The 21,728-nt window shown below is 46.9% G+C and overlaps 1 protein-coding gene across 2 annotated transcripts in view; it reads right to left on the bottom strand.

Moving 5' to 3' along the window:
- LOC144732624 (arf-GAP domain and FG repeat-containing protein 1-like) overlaps positions 1-21,728 on the bottom strand; it is a 39,627-nt gene that overhangs the window by 11,660 nt on the left and 6,239 nt on the right. For both annotated transcript variants that reach the window (XM_078614120.1, XM_078614121.1), the window contains 9 exons: positions 17,886-18,001; positions 15,929-16,097; positions 12,184-12,364; positions 10,409-10,522; positions 6,593-6,781; positions 5,028-5,171; positions 3,246-3,308; positions 1,915-2,301; positions 1,635-1,726 (listed from right to left, as the gene is read on the bottom strand). In XM_078614120.1, coding sequence (XP_078470246.1) covers positions 1,635-1,726; positions 1,915-2,301; positions 3,246-3,308; positions 5,028-5,171; positions 6,593-6,781; positions 10,409-10,522; positions 12,184-12,364; positions 15,929-16,097; positions 17,886-18,001 — 1,455 coding nt within the window. The remainder of the gene's footprint in view (positions 1-1,634; positions 1,727-1,914; positions 2,302-3,245; positions 3,309-5,027; positions 5,172-6,592; positions 6,782-10,408; positions 10,523-12,183; positions 12,365-15,928; positions 16,098-17,885; positions 18,002-21,728) is intronic.

The raw sequence follows: 21,728 nt of genomic DNA, 5'->3' as shown, positions 1-21,728 counted from the left end.
CCGGGTGAATTAGAGGGGGTCAGTGGCGGGGGGGGGGAGCATTAAGCGACATGCTAATTGTTTCAACTGCAAAGCCAGGAGAACGAATAAACCACCGAAGACGGTCCTGTTGCGAGTTCAGTGAGCGCTCATCCTTCATTGCACTATCCATCTTCATGCGATAAATAATAAATGCCCCTTTAATTACCCGGGGAAAAGCCTCACTGAGCCTCAAGGCTTATGTTTCGGGATAGTCCTGCATTGAGATATTTGGCCAATTACATTTTCAGGAGCATTTGATGTGTCGAGGAAGACCGGAGTACCTGGGGAAATGCAATGTATAGGAGGGAATTCCATTTAAAACTCTGCATAGGGAGATTGAATCCACAGCTGTTCTGCCTTCTCTTAGCCATCTCCTTTAGGGATTTGGTATTAAGCCAAAAATCAGCATCTTAATTTAGTCAGGAGGAATATGATGAGCTATATAAAGCTCTTTTTCAAGGATGTCCAGTAGACGCAGGTCAGCAAGCAGAGCTATATCACCCGGCCCCAGGTTACTTTTCTCAGATGTGTGCACTCCAAAAACAACTAACCTGGTCTTTTTATATACAAAACAAAGATACAGATCCCCCGTGTAGCCTGAACAGACTGTTGGGGCAAGTGCTGTTAGCGTGCACCTATGGTACGCGAGGGGGTGGGTGGCCAGCACTACGCCCTACCGACTTTTTAAAAACACACACAAACAAACACATGTAAACAAATGGGCATTGATTGGAAGGAGAAACTATGAATGGAAGTAAAGAGTTTTGCAGCTGGCAAAAAAGGCGTTTAGTGATGAGGTTACTTTTCGTTCCACAATTAAACAAATTATTTGGTCAAACTCCATTGTGGCAATGCTGCACAAGCACCACACTCATATTCATGAACAACATTGTGGCCTTAAAAGGAAAAGTATATAATAGGCGAGCGTTGCCTATGATATACTTAAAAGTCTAACCCACGCGACCTCTCTGGCCTCGATATTTACGTGCTATGAAGAGGGCCCACTGCCTGGGACGTTGCCTATTACCTTTCCTTTCACGGCCACAGTGTTATTGACAAATGCTTTGTCCCATAGTAAACAGGAATTGGATCTATGAACCCTCTGCAATTGTGCAAATTATATGCAAACGTGATAAGAAGTGATTCTCTCCAGACGAATAAACAAGCCAGACGGTAAACACAACACAGATCATAATAATGATAAAAGACAAAGCATATATTATAAGAGCATGTTAGTTTGCATGTTTTACCACAAGTATGTGTGGTTAATGCAGACTTGATGCCTAGGCAAAAGGCTCTCTATTTGGTGATTGAACATCTTAACACCTGTTTTATTGCCGGAAATGGTAAAACCCATTCCTATGTTTCATCATATTGGATGTGGGCAAAAAAGGTGCCCATAGATATAATGATAATGGATTCCTAAATTGAACCGTGAATCTGAATTGTAATGATTCCTCGAATCGTGGGGGAGACGAGGTGGTGGACTGTGGATTGCCAGCTAGATGGCCGTTGAAAGCGCCGAAGCCGCTCATCTTTCACGGGCACGGCAACAGGTGAGATTTTATCTTTGCGCTGGTGGTGTGAGTGTGTGTGACGAAGACGAGAGCTACCATGAAGGGGTTGTTGACCATCGCAGAGATGGGCTGCGCAAACGGGACCGCAGCAGCTGCCTTGGGCTGCACGAATGCTCCAAAGGGAGTGCCTAGAGGAGACAAACACAACAACAACGAGGACAATTGCAAATGATCTACAAAGATTCTCCGTGTTGCCTTTAACAGACCGGGCAAATTCCGTTTAGCGAGCAGCTATTATTATGGCAAGTAGAAGCACGCGGGGGTGGGTGGCCAGCACCATGCATACACTATACACACAGCAGCATTGTACACTTACCGTTGTGCTGTGCAGGGTAGGCAGGCGGCTGCATGTACAGCGCCTGCTGTTGCAGGGTAGCCTGCTGATGTTGCTGTTGCAGGGTAGCCTGCTGATGCTGCTGCTGCAGGGAAGCCTGCTGTTGCTGCTGCTGGAGGGCAGCCTGCTGATGCTGCTGCTGGAGGGCAGCCTGCTGATGCTGCTGCTGGAGGGCAGCCTGCTGATGCTGCTGATGCTGATGCTGCTGCTGTTGGAAAACAGCTGCTGCCGCCGCTGCCGCCAGTGCGGGCGGCGGCTGCTGCTGCGTGAAGGTGCTGGGTGCCGGCTGGAAGCTCGGCACGAACGCCGAGACCGGGGCTGCAGTGCCAAACCCGGACTGCGCTCCTGCCGAACTGAACGCGGCAAACCCTGGAGCGTGGCAGAGAGGGGAGGGCGCGGCATGTGAGGCAGGCTTAAGGGCAGGTAGCACTCAAATCGCGTGGCACGGCCTCATTTTCGATGCTCTGCCACCAATGTCTGTTTTTCCACTGGTACAATCGAGCCGAGCCAACACGGGGCTCTCACGACACAAGCGGTTTCCATTGCCGATTTGACGAACTGAGCCAGAACCAAACCGTGGCACATCTGGGCCAGGTTGCATGAAACAACTTAAGGGAGAGTGTCCCTTAATTAATATTTATTTAGATAGGAAACTGGCATTGTGTAATGTGGCTTGACCCAAAGCACGGCCAGAAGTGGCGTTATAATTTTCAACGTTGCAATGCGACGTCAGTCATTACGTTGCATTATTTCCGCGTCATCAACACACGTCTCGATTCGTTTATGGTGCGCGCCCGTCAGCGGCACGGCTCGCGCAGTCGAAAAACCTGGCACCTCTTGAGCTGCCCTAGGCTGACTCAGCCAGGCCCCAGCATGAAAAGCGATGATGGGATGGCATTCCAAAGTCGGGTGATGCGGGGTAAGAAGCAGAAATAAATATTTTGACCTTCAATACGGCGGTGGCCAAACAGTGTGAATGAGTCGAACAGTGTGAATCATAAACAGTTTGGCAGATGTGTGTACTCAACATTGGTGGAATAATCAAGGAGTAAAGTTCGTGGAACAATAATCATTGTGGTAGCAATAAAAGAGTGATAAGGAGGCGAGTGACAAAATGTGAATCAGTGAGTGCTTGGTGATGAAATCTAACAAGCTTTCAGATAATTAACTTATTGAGAATTGTGGTTTATAAAACAAAAAATATCGCTGTCTTTAAGATGGGTAGGCTGGGCTGTACAGGTTGACTCAAGGCAGACAACCAACAGAGTATTTCGATAGCTCTGCATATCTCTCCATGTGCAGTGTGACCTCACCATTTGTCTGGAAAGGATTTGGAGAACCAGACACTCCCACTCCTACAAACGGGTTGGTTGCACCTACAAAGAAACAAACAGATGTCATTCAATTGGTGTTCAGCTCGCCGATAGGGCCATACCCCATCCGCCACTGTAATAGCAAGACTCGTACTTATTCTAGATTTGAAGTTTTCGTGACTGCAAGGATCCATACTCTTTGGTTCTTTCGGTAAAGTCACGTAGGTAAATAAAGATAAATTAAATCGACGTTTCGGACACAACACCAGCAGCTCTTTTGCCTATTGCAGCAACTGTTTTTTGCTGTGGTTGTCCCACCTGATACCGGACGCTTGTGTTGTGTCCGAAACGTCGTGATTTAATTTTATTTTTATTTACCTACGTGACTTTACCAAAATAACCAAAGAGTAAGGTTCGTACTTGTGGGTATGCTAAACTCCGACTTGTACATGGACACCTTATCTATCTCACTCTACTCCCCTCCACGCACTCTCCTACCTCTCCCCTCTCATCTCACTCTACTCCCCCCCCACGCACTCTCCTACCTCTCCCCTCTCATCTCACTCTACTCCCCTCCACGCACTCTGCTGCCTCTCCCCTCTCATCTCACTCTACTCCCCTCCACGCACTCTCCTACCTCTCCCCTCTCATTTCGCTCTACTCCCCTCCACGCACTCTGCTGCCTCTCCCCTCTCATCTCACTCTACTCCCCTCCACGCACTCTCCTACCTCTCCCCTCTCATTTCGCTCTACTCCCCTCCACGCACTCTCCTACCTCTCCCCTCACTCTACTCCCCTCCACGCACTCTCCTACCTCTCCCCTCTCATCTCACTCTACTCCCCTCCACGCACTCTCCTACCTCTCCCCTCTCATCTCATTCTACTCCCCCCCCCACGCACTCTCCTACCTCTCCCCTCTCATCTCTTCACATACACTCTCCACTCAAGCAAACAAACCTTTCTGTCGAATCCTCCAATCAAGCTTCGTTATAGGAGGTCGCTCATTCTCGTCTGCTGCCACCATGGTCTGGAACTCAATTCCCCCAGCCATCCCCTGCTGTAATTTCCCTGCCACTGTTCCAGTCCATACTCCAACCTCTTCCTTTTCCCACTGCATAAGACTGTCTGCCTCTTTTTCTACAACAAACACGCCCACCGTTTCCCATTTCCGTACAGCGCGTTATATGTATGAATGTTGAACTTCTTTCGCATCGTATATAGCCAAGCGTGCTCATCAGATGTGCGGGGAAGGATAACAAACTAAACACAAAAAACAGTTCTAAATAAATGAGTTTTCAATCTAGATTAAAAGAGCATAGCTCTAGTGGCTTCGTAATACCCGAAGAGTATTCCAGACGGCCACAGCAGGGCATCTGAACGCGCATGATGCAGTCTTCATTAGCCAAAAGCTGCTGCGAGGATGACCGGAGTTTGCATGACGGTTTATGTTCCTTGACGAAATCAGCAAGGTATTGTGGTTCATTTGTGGCAAACACTTTGTGTGTAATGAGTGCGACCTTAAAACGTATTCGTTTGGCAAACGGAAGTCAATGCAGCTCGGCGAGCACTGGACGGACACGGTCGGATCTTGCAGTACCCGTCCTGGCACGTGCCAAAAAAAATTCTACACGCTGCAGCTTGATAATGTATTTTGCCCGACTCTTATAGAGAGTAGCGAGTTGCAATAATCGAGCTCTGTCGAGACTATGCTACACGTCTTGAGACGTGGTCACATCTGAACGTCAACCAAAACTGCGACTTTGTCCCCAGGTGGCTCGGTACCTGGGAAGGGAGGTGCGGGCACGCTGGCCGAGTGGTGCACGGCCGCCGAGGCCGTCGGTGGGGGGCCGCTGACCCCGTACGCGCCGTCCAGGACACCCAAACCCGCGTACTTGTCACCGGGAGGTCCGGACGTTGGCAAGCCGACTGATGGGCAGGAACACCAATGAAGGAAACCAAAGCGAGTGCAAAAGTAAAATTTGTATTATTATTATTACGTAATAATAATAGTAATATCTGATACTAAAGATGTATTACCGAAGCTATCAACAGAAGGTGTGTACCGGATTAATTGTACTTGTGGCAAATGCTATATTTGGCAGACAGGACGAATGATTGGCATGATACTAAAAGAACACCAAAGAAATTAAATACTCCCAAAGACAGCTGTCGGTGGTGGCAGAACACGCGTGCCAACAAGGACACTCAATTGATTTTGCTAATGTTGAATTTCTGTGCAAAACTAGTGACTACTGGCCAAGACTAATTACAGAATCTATCGAAATTGAGAGAATTAAAAAAAATGTAACCGTTTGGATAGCAACAGGTCTAGTGCTGCTTGGAGGCGAATCATCAAATAACACATTATTTAAATGCATGCCTATACAGGTCACCATACATCAATGGGGATTACCCGTACACAGACAATAACAGGCACTGCTATTTTTATTGCACGCAAACGACAGGAGGTACAAGAACAATGTTCATGCGTAATGTGCGTTCATAACCATATACATAACCCAAATGGCAATGGATACCAATTGTAATTTATATGCCTTCATTAATCCCCCCTCCCCCGCTTCGCACGCGAAGGGCTCACAAGTGACGTAATCACATCTATCCCTCTATTTAAGGAACGAAACAGGAGGATTTATTGTCAGATCTGGCTGTCGCCTGATTAAGCTAGTTGTAATTACTGGCGAAACGTTGTACTAAGATTGTAAATGCTGTGGATTTGCTCTCCAACACACCGGTGTTGCTGTACAAGTAACAAATTGGCATGTTCTGTTTACGTGACAAACCTTACTAATTGGCTGTGTCGGGTGGTGGCAGGTTTAACGGGACATTTATATTTACGCGATCCAACCCAAAAATAACCTATATTATGGATGATATTGGTTGCGAAAGCCTACGTGTTAAACAGTAAGGTCACTTGTTAACGCTGATAATACAACAGCATTTGTTCACCTAGGAATGGCTGCAGAAAAGCCGAACCGGCGACTTCTGGATTGCAAGTTAAGTGTGCTCACCACTACACCACCACAGCATTCGTCTTCACACCATAATGCCCCTTATTTACCCAGGAAAGCCTCACTGATTGTCAAGAGTTGTTTTTGGTTGCAGGACGGTCCTGCTGAGTTTTTTGCAAAAGGGGGGGGGGGGGGGCGACGACAGCGATCGCAATGTACGATCCCAACCGAGTAATTTTGGGGGTTACTTTTCTCTTGAAATTATTAGTCGACAAACTTGGACCACGACGCCTGCACACTCTGGCCCCCTCTCGTTCAGATTGTCTCGGTGTATGGCGGCACCGTGATGGGCGTGCGGACGACCCAACGTCCTCTCACCTTCTTGCGGTTTGGTCACCGTGCTGAACAAGCTGTCGAGGTCGGCCAGGGCCGCGTACTTGTCGGCCGGGGGGACGCTGCCTTTCGGGGCAGCCGACGCGGCGGACACGGCGCCCAGGTCGGCGCTCGACGACTTGGGGAAGTTGTCGAAGTCGGCGAAGCTTGGGAACGCCGAGCTGGACGTGCCCCCTGAGAGCAGTGGAAGCAAACGCGGTGGCGGTACCTCATAAACGCGGCGGTCTATTGCACAACCGCCACCACCACAACCCATCGCCACCACAACCATGACAACCACCGCCACCACAACCGCCACCACCACCACAACAACCGCCACCACCACCACCCCAGCCATTACAACTGTAGTGACATCACGATGTCACTGTGCAATGCCGGCTCGAGAGAGGCACGGCGTGCGATGTCTTGACATCGCGGACACCACGTGTATGTGGGTGCAATACTGGCCCTAGAGGGGCTCGGTGAGCGCTGACCGACAGTGCTGGATGGCACCACGCTCTGCGTGCAGTGCCGACCCCTACAGGATGGGGTGTCAGGGTGCCGGCCACGGGAATGGGGTTACTATAGGCCATGGCACTCTGGTTGACCCTAGAGGACACGTGACCGGTAAAGTCTACACAGGGGCCCCAGGTGGGGGCTAGGAGTGGTCATGTGACAGGGTCGAGATCGTGCTAGAGGATTATAGATGGTGGTCGTGGCTAAGGGCGGAGCCAGCCACGCCACAGAGGATATAAGCCGGGTCCCTGAGAGGGACCGGCTGCTGTTGTTCATCCTGAAGAATAGATGTTCTACGTTCTACGTCCTACAAGAGTCACCAACACGTGGACCTGGACCCCAAGCTGGGGTCCGGTCCATCGTAGCTAGTTCCAGTGTAATTAGTGTAGTTAGCCTGGTGGTCCACCACCATAGGTTGTTATCTTGTTAAGGGGTAGTACCCCATGTGTTGGTTTTAATAAATGTGTTGCCTCCAAGAAGCGCGTCTGCGACTCAGTTGAACTCACTACACAACCACCACAACAATCGCCACCATCACCACAACCATTCCAGCCATCACCACCACAACCATTGATACCACCACAACCATCACCACAACCATCACCACAACCATTTGTCAACAACGCTGTCTCCTACGTACTATGAAGGAGGGACATTGCGTGAAGAAATTCTTCCCCATCATATGACCAGAAAAGTCACCGAATGTATGGGTTTGCTTTCAGGGCAGTGTTTATTTATGTGTCGAGTTTTTGTTTGTTATTCGCGAGCGAGCACCACTACCAACGGAGTATAAACACGAATTTGTTTCAATTCATCGTGAAGCTGGCCGCTTCATTATTGGTAAGGTCTGTGTGGTGGGATTGACACAGTAAGATCTAGCCAGTAAGTTAGACATATGCTCATGGATATGTGAAGCCCTTTTGTTCATCAACTGCTGAATGCGGGCCTCTTCACGCCCTTACAGGCTTGTGAGGGCTGTTTGACCATACTTCACCATGCTGATCTTTGTGGATTGGTGAAGGTGGAGAGCATAACAATGGGAGCATAGAAAGTACAGTATAACAATACATTTTCCTGAAATACCCTCTGCTTCGCACCATATAGTGGAGAACTGGAACAAGTTTTGTGAAATAAAAAAATCATAATCAAGAGGACCAAGCAGAGGTTAGATGGAGGCCTACCATCACACATTCTCCATGGGGACATTGAAAGCAGTAGGGTAATAGAGATACAAAGACGGATGTGGTGGGAGTATGGCATCACGCAATGGATCTCGTTAAACACAGGGAACATTACTCGACTTTGTGCCAAGAGTAAGTCCTGGCAGACACTGACCATTGACCTCTGAACCCTGAGTTGACACCAATATATTCATGGATAGGATTCTATTTAGATGTCATGGTTATTTTATAGTTTTTTTTTTACTTTTACCGCAGACATATTGCTAGGGTGCCAGGATGTGTCCTGCTGACAATGAGCCGACAAGAGATATGTTATAATACGCCTCTTGCTAAAGTAATGACCGCTAAGAAAAACAGGCAAAAACCAGCGTTGAAAAAATAATCACACGCCGTGGAAAATGGACGGAAGCAGAACTGGACGGAACACGTTAAGGAAATCTGCTGCTTAAGAATACCGGGAATTCTTAGCTGTCAAGTGTCCACGGCACTAACATGTGACTGTGACCCCCTTGACGGCAGAGCGCGACAATGTTTGATGACTGGCACGGTAGCGCCACATGTCAATAGCAGGGGGGGGGGGTGTGCGGGGGGGGAAATGGTCGTGTTCGGGGAATGATAAACAGAGTCGCCATTGTGTTGGCACGAGTGTACTCGGGGCAAATATGGACGGAACAAGTGGCGACTGCTCTTCTCAGCAATCTGGGTTTGACAAATTCGGCATAACAACCCGCTCACTGGGGTGAACAACCACTCAATGTCTGTCTGCATTCCTCGATGTACCGATCAATTTTTATTGTTGATTTTCGGTATTTTGACCACTTTTTCAGGTTCAGAGATGAGCACCGCACCCCACTACGCTTTGCTTGAGCGGAGGGAAACTTTGGGCCAGAATCCGATCATGATTAAACGGCCGAAAAGCACCGCGCCTTGGCCATTTGCCACGCAGTTGGTAACGGAGACATGCACGCGTTTTAACCAAAATATTCCAACAAACGTTTGTGAAGTTGCGAATCTAAACTCTTTGATTCTGCGAGGGTTATGAAAGCCCAAAATCAACCTTCAAACGGTGGGAGGTCGCTCCCTCTCCTTTGCCGGCCCCGCTTTTTGGATGTCTCTCCCCCAGTTTTCACCAATGTGGATTCCCTCCAACATCTTTAAGTTCAGACTTAAGTCCTTTCCCGCTTCTTGCTCATCTCCCCCATTGCTCAGTTATTTCCCTATTGTTCCCAATGTCCCTACACATGCGATTGCACCTACATCCAAATGAATACCTCTCCCCCTTTCCCTCAGTTGCAACTTCAATCTATTAATACACATTACAACGAGTTTATCGTAAGGGGGGTGGCAGTGCTTGAGATGGCTTGTGCATAGTGTGTCATCACGCTGTGGCTCAATCTGTCAAACACTTTTCATTTGGGTTTTTTTTATATAGCTTTGTTACCCTTATCTTAATTCTTGTTATTGTTTGTAAGAACAACGTGCATTTACGCAGTTTGTCTTGGACACCATCTGGAGATACACTTGTATTAAAACGCTTTATAGTTTAAAACTGGTGGAGAAGGTGGCGCAGGTGTTGACAGCCTGTGCTCTGAACCCGGCAAGCATCGGTATCGAGCGATAACTCAACCAGATTCTCGGCCCACCCCTTCACCAACCAGCACCGACTGGTGTGGAGAAGTACGGTCAAACAACCCTCATGATCGCCGCCGAGTGGGGAGGCCCTCATTCAACAGTGAATCAGGGCGCTGCGGTGGCGAGATATTAACTACCTTGCCTGCTATGGAGGAGGTTGTGGGTTCGATCCCAACCATGTTCTCTCCATTGTCGCGTGTATGCTTCCCCGGGTTCTCCGGCTTTTCCCTCCACATTTATAAATGTACGTTTCGCGTATTTGGCTGCTATAAATTTCCACGTAACAAGCCACTTCGTTGAGCTATCATTTGTGGCCAGGTCGCTTCTGAAAAAAACGCTATATAGGTCAGTGGACCTTACCTGTTAAAATAAAATCCGTTTGTTTTTTAAGGGCTACACATTCTCATGATCGTCACCATATCACACATTGCAATTATAATGAACACTGGCAGGGTAGAGGGGTGATTGAGGTAAGATGATTGAGATGCGGTACCTGTGCTCTGTGCCCTCACGGGCTGGTTTGCTTTGGGGAAGTTGGCAAAGCCAGTGGGCGCACCCGGTGCTCCAAACGCCTCAAACGAGGCGAAGTTGGTGCCTCCACTCGACGCTGAAATTGGAAAACACGCACCCCTTCCGCTCAGCTGCCAACACAATCTCGCCAACCACACACTGAGACGATGTCAATCATACCGAGACAATCTGACCGACCACGCACCGTGACAATCTGACTGACCAGCCAGACACCGAGACAATCTGACCAACCACACACCGAGACAAGCTGACTGACCAGCCAGACACAGAGACAATCTGACCAACCACACACTGAGACAAGCATAATTCCAAACAATGACTGGGCAAATTGGAGCCATTGGGTTTCCTATCAAGAAAATAATTAGGAGTTGCACCATAGCTTAAATCACACATTGCAGGGTTACTTTTGAACATGTCGGTAAGCTACATGTTTATTTATTTTACTTATTATAATATTTTACCTGCATAATCCATTGGAGATGGAGAACCTGGTTTTGCAAGGGTGCCCAGGGTGTGTCAAGTGACACAAAACAACACACGTAATAACAAGTACACACACACATTTTAAGACGTACAACTAACACAGAAATACGCTGACAGGGCACCACATGCATCTACACAGCACCAATAACAGGAATGAAACGGCCAGGGAATCGCGCCTGAACATAGCACCGCTGTCAAGCGCATGAGTAAGTGTTGCACACCGCCGGTTAATAGAGATTTTCCTCTGGCTTTAACAGTTGCAAACGTTAAATAAGCCGAGACGTTAAGACGTTAGTCTCGGCTTATTTTGCTTCGTGCTCAAGATGAAAGTCGAGTGTGAGCTGTAGGCAATGTTCATTAGAATTCAGGAGGAACTGAGTATGAGTTGTTCCAAAAAAGTGATGATAATCACCACCGTTACTGCGCGATTGCACAAAATTATTCAAAAAATTCTGATAACCATGAGAAAAAAATGGATTAAGGCGCAACTTGGCAGTTGCTTGCTCACGCCACTGCTGGCAGATGGGCCTCCACTAGAGCGATCTCGAGAGGGTATTTGGTCTACTCTTCCACATTGAACAGACGTGTTGGAAGAGGTAGCTGTACCCACACTTTACGCCACCACAGGTGACCTGCCGATCGATTTCCAATGACTCGTTTGCCCTGGAGGTATGATAACAATCCAACTTAACATTCCAATTAAAACATTTTAAATGTAAAATGTATTTGTATGTGGCCAGATGCTACCGATAAGAAAAGCCAAAAGGCATCTAAGTCATCTAGTCAGGCATGCAGAAAAATAGAAATACTTAACATTAAGTATGCATGCAAGACACAAAAGCATCACAACTCAATAATAAAACGTATGGTTTTCTAAATGTCACGTTTGGGGTGTGCGAATGTTTAAATCTGACATACCAATGTAAAAATAACCAAACAAAAATGGAATGTTCCTGCCGAGGCTGGGCTGCACAACTGGAGCTCACTTGCCGGCATGTCCATACGTAACCAAAATAAATAATCAAAACGCACACCGTGAAAAACACCACGCACAGTGGGCACTAACCACTGGAGCCAGCCCAGTGCCATGTGCATATATATTATAATTTTATATATATTAATTATTCCGACACGTGTGAACCATCTGTGAACACACCGCTTCTGTTCCCATGTTGTTTGCCTGCTGCTGAAATAACATCCCCAACCCACCATCGTTATGTGACCGCGGGCAAAAAAAAATGTGCCCAAACGCACCGGCCTTTGCCGAGCCGAAGCCCAGGTCTCCCGCGCTGGCGCTGAAGTTAGCGAAGTTGGCGGAGGCGACGGAGGGAGCGGCGAAGGGGTCTCCGCCCAGCTCCCCCAGCAGGTCCACGTGGGATGCCTTTTTGTTCGTCTGCAGCTGAGGGTGGGACTGTGGCCTGCCCACAGCTGGGGACTGGAGTGGACCCGCAGCACCGACACAACAGCCAGGGAAAGCACGTTAACAAAACAACAAAAAACACACCATCGTTGTTACTGTTACAATCTGTAGATTATAATGAAAGTGCGATATTTGTTTATTTACTGCAGTATTCATATTTACTGCAGTATTCGAAGGCGGTCTATGACAAAATATCCCGGAATGCACCCAATCTCGTCAGATCTCGGAAGCCAAGCAGGTTTGCGACCGGATAGCACTTGGTTTGGGTGACCAAGGTACATGGCAGGATGTTATAGGCTGCTTCAACTACCCACACTGAGGAGTGCAGAGAGGCATGGTCTAACAACCCCCATAATCGACACGGTGTACGGATGCCTCAATCCAGCATCGGATTTATAAAGAGCTGTACATTAATTCTAGATTTGAAGCTTTCGTGACTACAAGGATTCATATTCTTAGTTTTTTTCGGTAAAGTCACGTAGGTAAAAAATTAAAATTAATAAAAGTAAAATAAAAAATAAAATAAAAATCACGACGTTTGGAACCGTCACAGCACGATAGCTGTATCACGATAGCTGTATCAAGTGATACAGCTATCGTGCTGTGACGGTTCCAAACGTCGTGATACAGCTATCGTGCTGTGACGGTTCCACCTGAAGACGGAGGCTTGTGTTGCCTCCGAAACGTCTTGAGTTTTATTTTATTTTACTTTTATTAATTTTAGCTGTACATTATTCACGTTAATAATATCTCTCGTGGACACTTTTGCTCCTCGGAGTTTTGTGCAATGTGTTCACCGATATTCTGCCGTGTTATCATACTGCTGTGAGGCTGCACGCTGCAGGAAGACTGATTTCACTGGGGGGGGGGGGGGGGGGGGGGGAAACGCGTGCAAAAGTTCACAATTATTCGCGATATCCATGCACCGCCTCCCGTGCCTGTATTTTGCGACTCGCGTGTGAAATAGTTACATTTCTCTCCCCCAGCATCCTGAGCCCACTCGGCCTGCAAACAAGCGACGCGCGTCAGACACGCCTGTCGCAAACGCCTTTCGCCGCTCGGCAATCGTGTGCCAAATTACGCCCACGAAGCACGGCATCCCGCCTACCCGCATTTCTGGGCAACACCTCGAGCAAACATGCCGCCCATCCACATAGCTCGGGACCGGCCGGGGTACACTGTCATTTCACAAGGCCACGTCTCTTGTGCTGTCCAACCAGGGATGGTTTGGTGGGTGGGATGGGCGAGTGGTTGGGTACGCAGCCTTGCGAGGTGGCTTAGCGGCTGGATGGTTGGGAGGGCGATTGCTTGGGTGGCTGGGTAGCTGGGTGACTTATTAGCTACTTGGGTGGATTTCTGAGATTATGGGTGGGTAGCTGGGAGGGTGGGTGGGTTGCTGGGTGGGTAGGTGATTTGGTGGATGAGTGGCTGGATGGGTCGGTGGGTGGCTGAATGGTAAGCTGGTTAGTTGGGTAGCTGGATGGGTGGCTGGGCGAGGGGCTGTCGGGCTGGGAAGATGGCTGGTATTGCTCAGTGGTTGGACGGGTGGGGGTGCGCCCAGTGGGGGGGGGGGGGCAGGTGCCCCCCAATGATCCAATCGAAATCCCTAATTTCGATCGGATCATTGGGGTTTATTAGTAATAACTCGGCATTTTGCGACCCCCACTGCCACTGTGTAGCATATTATTATGTGCCAGGGACTCTATGAGATGATAGGAAAATAGTCTGAGTCCATAATTGGCAATAAGTAACGGCAAAGCAGTTATAAGTGACTCAGAATTGTGCGCAGTTGCGTATACAGTACACGAATTCAGCGAGCGCGATGCCGATCACACGCTTCGAATTCGACCCTCGATTGATGGCTGCGCCATCGCTGCACACGCGTCGAATAAAAGCAAGGGACAAGTCCTTACTTACTAACAACTCCTCTATCATTTTTCATTGCCGGAGGGGTTGCCCCCCCCCCACCTGAAAATCCTGGCTCCGTCATTGGGTGCGCAGGTGGTATGGCGTGGAAGGAGAGACGAGAATGCTCACGAGTCATTCGAATCCGACCTCCGCTTTGATGAACCAATTAGTTGAGCTTCCCAGAGTGTGTGCGTCCGGTGTGGCGAAGCGCTTTTATGCAACCTCCATGGGAACACATCAATTATTGAGGCAACTGTGTAGGGTTTTATAGACCAGCGTGGGCAACCCTAGGAAGTATTTTGCTGGTTTTGAAAGTGCAGTCTTTGCCCGCTCCCTCCCTTCGTACACAAGTGGGCTACGGTTTCGCAACACTGCACCGCTGAGTACCTGCTTTATAACACACATGCGTCAGATTTGAAACTGCCCACGATACGAGGACGACATTTCAAACCTATTAGTCACGCATAACTTTCCCAAGGCTATGCAATTTCCCAATGTGCTGTGAGCATGAATGTATGGTCAGACCGGGCATGTTTAAGCAGAAACTGTTAACAGCACATGCTTGAGATAGTGAACTATTTACACAGGATTTCAGTAATGGTTAGGGTTGAGTGAGGAGCAGTGTTTGTTTATGATCATGGTTGGGTTGTTCTGTTAGCTCTATTCAGGTAAATGATCGTGACTTTGTAGGGTTTTTTGATCAATTACTGAACAGATGGCTGAAGGTCATAATTTCAAAGTGGCCAGTGACCAAGAACGCTAATAAGAGTAGAGCAGAGAAGAGCACACTTCTGGAACCGAGCACAGTTACACAACCTTGGGAAGAGAGATGACGGGATGGAGCTCCCAGGTCTGAGAGCAGTGTGTGGATGGAAAATGGGCAGAGACAATTTGTGTTCTGCACGATGGAGGTTGAACACAGGACAACTGAGAAAGCAGTTAATCTGGTAGAACGTGTCCTTGAAACGGATGGAGGCACCAAAGCATGAAGTTCATGGGAACAATGACCGCGATAGTAACAATAAAACAATTTGACAAGGAATCGCCTGATAAAACGAGAACTGCTGCTGAATTAGCAGATGTTATTGGCAAAGGCACTGCATAGAAACTATGGGAAGGGGGGGGAGACTGGTTCGGAGTTTGTTTGCTTAAACAGATGCTGCTTCAAAATACAGGTCTGCAAAGCTAATAATAGGCCGACGGACCAAGTAAATTTTTGGAGAAACGAGGAGTTCTGCTTACATACAATTCTACCGATGGCCAAGGAATGGAATGCGTCCTACGGGACATCCACAGAGGAGATGGGAGCAATATGAAATCAATTCTAGATTTGAAGTTTTCGTGACTGCAAGGGTCCATACTCTTTGGGTTTTTTTGGTAAAGTCACGTAGGTAAAAAAGAAAAAAAAATACAAATAATTTATTTTTCTTTTATTTTTTACCTACGGGACTTTACCGAAAAAAACCAAAGAGAATATGAAATCAGATCGGTTGCAGTCGCTGGATATACTGTCGCATCGCCGAATCGTAAGAGGTGGTGGGGGGGCAGCTTGACGAGGCCTTCACCCAGCAGCGGATCGATCGCAGCTGACGTTTCCCCGAACGAGCCACATCCAAGAGAAGAGATGAGCTCGGCTGGTGCCACTGCCGCACGTGTGACAGCCGGCCTCACCTGCGTCGGGGTGTGCTTGAGGCCGTCCGGCGTCGGCGTGAGGCGGCCGGCGATGGCCCGGAGGGGCCGCACCTCCGGCGTGCTGCTGCCACTGCTCGCCGACGAGCCCGACAGTGATGTGTGGGCGGCCGCCACCGCCGTCGCTCGAGCCTGCTCCGGTGGAACGAACCTGTCGGCGACGCAAGAGCCGCCCCCCCCACTACCGTGAGAAAAGCACGGTTCCCGGAGCCCTGAAAACTGAGAGGGCTATGGTCCCGGGTGGGCTGCCACATCAACCATTATTACCCTTGCATCTGGGTTCATCTCACACCCGGATTGTTTTGCTGAACGGGCCAGCACTGGACAAATGGCCAGTTTCTTAATGCGTGGTTGCCATCCGCTTGTGGTCTGCGGACCACTAGTGCTCCATATGGCTGTGAAAAGTGGACCGTGTAATTGTTGCAGGCTAAACAAAGTGGTCCGTCAATTTTTATTAAGGGTTCACAGGAATCTGTGGATCCAGAAAGTTGGGAATTACCACGTGAATTCGTTTTGTTTTTCATGTTGAAGGAAAACTGAAGGGCCACACAGAAAACCCACACACGATACCGTTTTTCTCTCGCACGACTCAATTCAGGTTTCCAGAGAAAACGGATGATTGGAATAAAATTATTCATAATGAAGGTTTTTGGGTTAGATCGCCTAAGTATCATAGTCGTAATCCTCCACCACCCGACACAGCCAGTAAGGTTTGTCACGTAAACAACGCGCCAATTAGTAACTACTTCCAGTGTGTTGGGAGAGTAAATCCACAACATTTACAATTTGAATACGACATTTCGCTGGTAATTACATCCAGCATCGGGCGATATTCCAGAAACGACACATTTATACTTACGCGATCTAACCAAAAAAACGTTTATTATGATTAATAAAGCCTACGAGTTAAACCGAGGATAAAATTTGTTCCACTTTGTGGGAAATTCAACAGTTGTTCACCAATGGATAGGCTCGCCCCTGCCAAGGTAATTTCCATAACTGGCTCGGCTGTAAATGGGGCTCATTTGAGCAGGAATTCACCAAAGTCTCAAAAAGAGTCCATGGGCCAGAGCAAAAAATTGTACCACCGAGGAGCATCTGAAATTAAGCTGTACTGATGTATTTACACGGCCAATAAAGAGTGAATTACTTGATAACCCACCTCATTTAGAATGGTTATCACGTAATTCACTATGGAACACAATTTTTGTTCCTGGGTAGTAAGTGTTATTTCCTAATTGCTTATGCCTCAAAAATACAGAAAATGGCTATTATTCCCCACAAACGTTGCTTTAGTGACCAGGACTTTACGTGAACAAAAGACACAAATGCACACATATTCTCATTGAAAATAGGTAAATTTCAAAATATCACTGTCCTGGTCACAAAAGCAAAGTTTGTGGGGAATAATAGCCTGTTTTTATACTTTTGAGGCATAAGCAATTAGGAAATAACACTTACTACCCAGGAACACATTTAGTTTTTGTTACCCAAGTGTAATTCATTGTTGTTGACCACATGAAAAAATTGGAACCCGCTAAAGTTACGCCACCTCGTGTGGTACCGACAAGTGACAAATATCTGGTCTGGGTACATCGACCCGAAGCAAGTCACAGGCTGGCTCTGGGCATGAATCAGCGCTGTATGCATGTTGAACTTCTTTCGCACCTTATATAGCCAACCGTGCTTTTTGGAGGTGCGGGGAAAGGACAACTAAATAAATTAAAAACGCAGTTCAAAATAAATTATTTTCAATCTAGATTTAAACGTGCAAAGTTCCAGTGGCTTCCTAATATCGGAAGGAAGAGCGTTCCAGACGGCCGCAGAAGCGCATCTGAAAACATACGACGTAGTGACCGTCTTTGTTCGATGGTTAGCCAAAAGCCGCCGCTGCGAGGATGACCGGAGAAAATCAACACTAAGCAGCAGCAGTGCATACCATTTTCGCTTCTCATATTTGTCCTGTAGGAACTCCTTGGCCTTCTGGGGGTCCTTGAAGTCGGGCATAAGAGCAGAGCGCTCATTGTACAGTCCCATCCACATGTGCCGGCACACCTAGCACGAGACATACAAACCGTTTAGGGCATGACGAGACACAAGAGTGAACACGAATACATCACGCGACCGATTCTCAATTTCCCTGGATGCTCTTCTCAAAACCGTTCAAGTGCAGGCTTTTTTTCTTTTCATCTCTCACAGTCCTGTGATGTAACAATCTATCAAGCACCCGCACACGAGCTGATTTCATTGCTCCCACCCCCCCCCCACCCCCGGCAGCGGATGTCTTCTCAGGCACGTTCCCAACTTGATTGTCAATATACATTTTTTTATTTCAATCGATTAAATCGGCAGGCAATTGATAACGACGCCACCCCTCTCATCGGTCCACAAAACGCTGGAAACTCAGTGTGCCGTGGTTATGAGTGACAATTACATCGAAGCGTTGATCCTGTGCTTAAAGCACATGCTGAGCCAAGTGGGCAAATGTTCATTTATTTATCTGTGTAAATGGTATAATATTTTTATGCATTAATCAAATACACTTTTTACATATTGTTTTTTAAGTTAATAGTGATTTACAGCTCTTTGTTAATTGACTGCAAGATGAAGGCCTCCCGATGCCATTGGTAATTGGGGATATGTTTGACCATACTTCACTATTCTGGTCAGTGCAGGTTAGTGAAGGGCAAACCTAAGAGCAGTGCAGGTATCACTTGCTCAGAAACCACTTGCAACTGGTGTTATAGCCAGTCAGGAATGGATCTAAGGGCACTGGCTTCAGGGCATAGTGTGCTAACCACTGCACCACTGCTGTACCCAATATTGAAGATAAATTATGTAAATTGTAGATTGTGCGACACAGCGGTGACTCAAAGCTTCACTTTCACACTTCAGCCAAACAATTCATGTCGGATGAACGTGTCTAACTCAAATCCAAATTAACTGCTATCTGAATTTGGCATGTGGGTGAGCGATAAAAAAAAAGTTAATTTTGTTTCGACAGATATGCCTTCAATACACCTGATTAAAAGCTATCAGGTAAAACACAAAAATTTTCGATAAATGAAAATTATCTTGCCCACGTCACTTCAATTCCGCGTAGGCCTGCCAAGCATTTAGGAAATGCTGACGTAGCCAGCCGAGAGTAGTGTTGTCAGAAACAGCTCAGTGTCCAAAGCCGTGGCTGTCCTGGAACGATCGGACGTGTTTACAAAGTCATCACCGACTACCACTAACCCCACAAGTTTTGTGGTAAGTTTACTATACAAGCTTTGCTTACCATCAAGGGGATACTAGAATGTACTTATTTAACAGCTGCTGAAGAAGTCATCATCTCAGTACCCAGCACTGCATATTGTTAAGGGAATACTGGAATGTGTTTTGTTTGACCACTGCTCAAGAGCACACCGCAATAGCCAGCGTGTTCTATCTACGCAGGCAGCCACCATGGGATTTTAACAAGACACCGCTTCTCCTTGCCCGGCCTGTGGGGACTGGCTTCTGAATCCTTACGCTCGTGCTTATGTCAGCGAAACCATATCACAGCATTGTTGGTAGAAAGGCAGACACGTGGCCCTTTGCAAATAATAGCAGAATAGATTCTCCCAAGTGGCCAAGGTCAGCCGCTGAGCTCCTGAAACCCAAAACCTGTTTCTTTAGTACATTTTAATTATTTGTTCTTGCGTATTTGGTGAAGTTCAAAAGTAAAACAATACATTTTTTAATTAAGTTTGTCTGAAGAAAAACATTTGCTTGGTTATTTTCGAGCGATTTTGGCCAACGTTACCTTGAAATTCTATTTCAATATGGTGCCTCTTTATACAAGGCATGCACTGCTTTTGAAGATGTATTGTTTATTTATGTGGCTGGGATGATCTTAAGTAGTCAAAATGAAAGTGTTCAATATTGATTTCATGAGGAGCACACAATGATAACTGCACTTAATTTTATTTCATCGAGCGCTTATTAAACAAAATGCATGGATTAGGTAATTCTATCAAAGCAAAGTCTCTCCACTGCTTTATTAAACTCTTGTCTTAAGTACTGCCATGTTCGGATCGTAGTGTAATTGGCAGCAATCTTGTTTGTAAATTACTTTAAATGTATTCTCTGCCAAGTTACTTGTATTATTATTGTTGTACATCATAATAAACGTGTTTGGGTTAGATCGCGTCATTTATAAATGTGTCGTAATCTCCACTACCCGACATGGCCAAACAGCAAAAAAGATGTCACGTTTACAAAAGACAAATAGTTCACTACTTTAGCCCACTGGTGTGTTGAAGAGTGATTTAACATCATTTACAATTTTTGAGTACGACGTTTCACTGGTAATTACATCCAGCATCATCGGGCAATTTGCCAATTGCCCACACATTTTTTACTGTTTGGCCGTGTCGGGTGGTGGAGGGTTACGATACATTTAGAAATAACGCGATCTAACCCAAAAACGTTTATTATTAATAATATTGGTCGCGAAAGCCTACGTGTTAAATTGTTGTACTTGTTCACCCAGGAAATCCTCACCAAGTCTCAATACTATTTTTCCTGCCAGGTTTTCACAGTAAGGGGCCACGATCGCTATACTATTTCCAATTAAGTAATTTATGAGTGTATTTTTTTTATTTGGACCATGCCTGTGCCCAATAAGCCTATTCTTATTCTTTTCATATGACGACACGGGATATTTAACATCCACTATGAAGCAGACTCTGCATATTTTCTGTTTAATATACTCGTGGTATTAATCGTGGCATGAAGTGAAAAACAGGCTACATGTCGTGTATTTTAATATTTCAAAACTTGGCAGAGAACAACACGAACTGGGACTATCGCGCAGAATTAGGCACAGGTGCCACATTCCTAGTGAGCAAATAATGTCTTTGAAATGACGCTCAGCACGTATATAGCAGGAAAATAATAATAAAGTGTCTTGCCACAGAGCAATTACTGGGTTGTAAATGTAGTCATACAAGCATACTGAGGCCTGCTTAGTCATCGCACAAAAATTTCACCAGGACGTCATTTGCTAACGCACGACGAACTCACGATGTGCTTCACAATAACCTTTTTTAATAGCAATGACTTCATTTTAAGAGGTGGAACAGTGGCGCAGTGGTTAACAGCATTGTCCTATGAACTCGGCTACCCGAGTTCGACTCCGGGCGTAAAGCCATAAACATTTCCTGGCCCACCCGCTTCAGCAACCCTCATCAACCAGGGTGGTGAAGTATGGTTAAACAATCCCCAACGATTGACAGGGTAGGGGGAGGCCTTCATCCAGCGGCAGAATGACAAAGCTTTGTGCATGGAATCGGACAAACGTCCCATGTAGACCCATTCAGTAGAACAGCCTGGGTGTGAGATGAATCCGGATGTAAGGGAGGACCATAGCCCTCTTGGTTTTCCAGGGGCTCTGGCAATCGCGAGTTTCTCACGGGAACGGTCGTGTAGCGGGTTGGTAAATTGTATTTAATTCATTTTAAAATAGGTGGATGGGACGAATTTTTGTTTTAAACCAAACCTCAAAAGCAACAGGATACAGAGGCAATCGTGGTGGTATTTTTGTCGCCGAAATTTGCATAAGCAGCACATTTTTAATTCATGTCCGCTTTTCGACAAAAAGGCACACGGCAGGGCTTTAGGATTGAACAGGAAGGGCCGCAGACAGCGAATTTCATACTGGAGGTCTGTGGCTGATCAACCCTTTCAACTACTGCCCCCGGCGTTTTCTTATCTTTATGAGCAGAGCCAAAATTCAAGGTTGTTTTTTTTTAACCTG

The sequence above is a fragment of the Lampetra planeri genome, chromosome 43 (genome assembly GCF_965212315.1).
Source record: "Lampetra planeri chromosome 43, kcLamPlan1.2.h2, whole genome shotgun sequence".
Taxonomy (NCBI): Eukaryota; Metazoa; Chordata; class Hyperoartia; order Petromyzontiformes; family Petromyzontidae; genus Lampetra; species Lampetra planeri.
The sequence above is the reverse complement of the archived record's forward strand: the minus strand, read 5'-3'. Positions and strand labels throughout refer to the sequence as shown.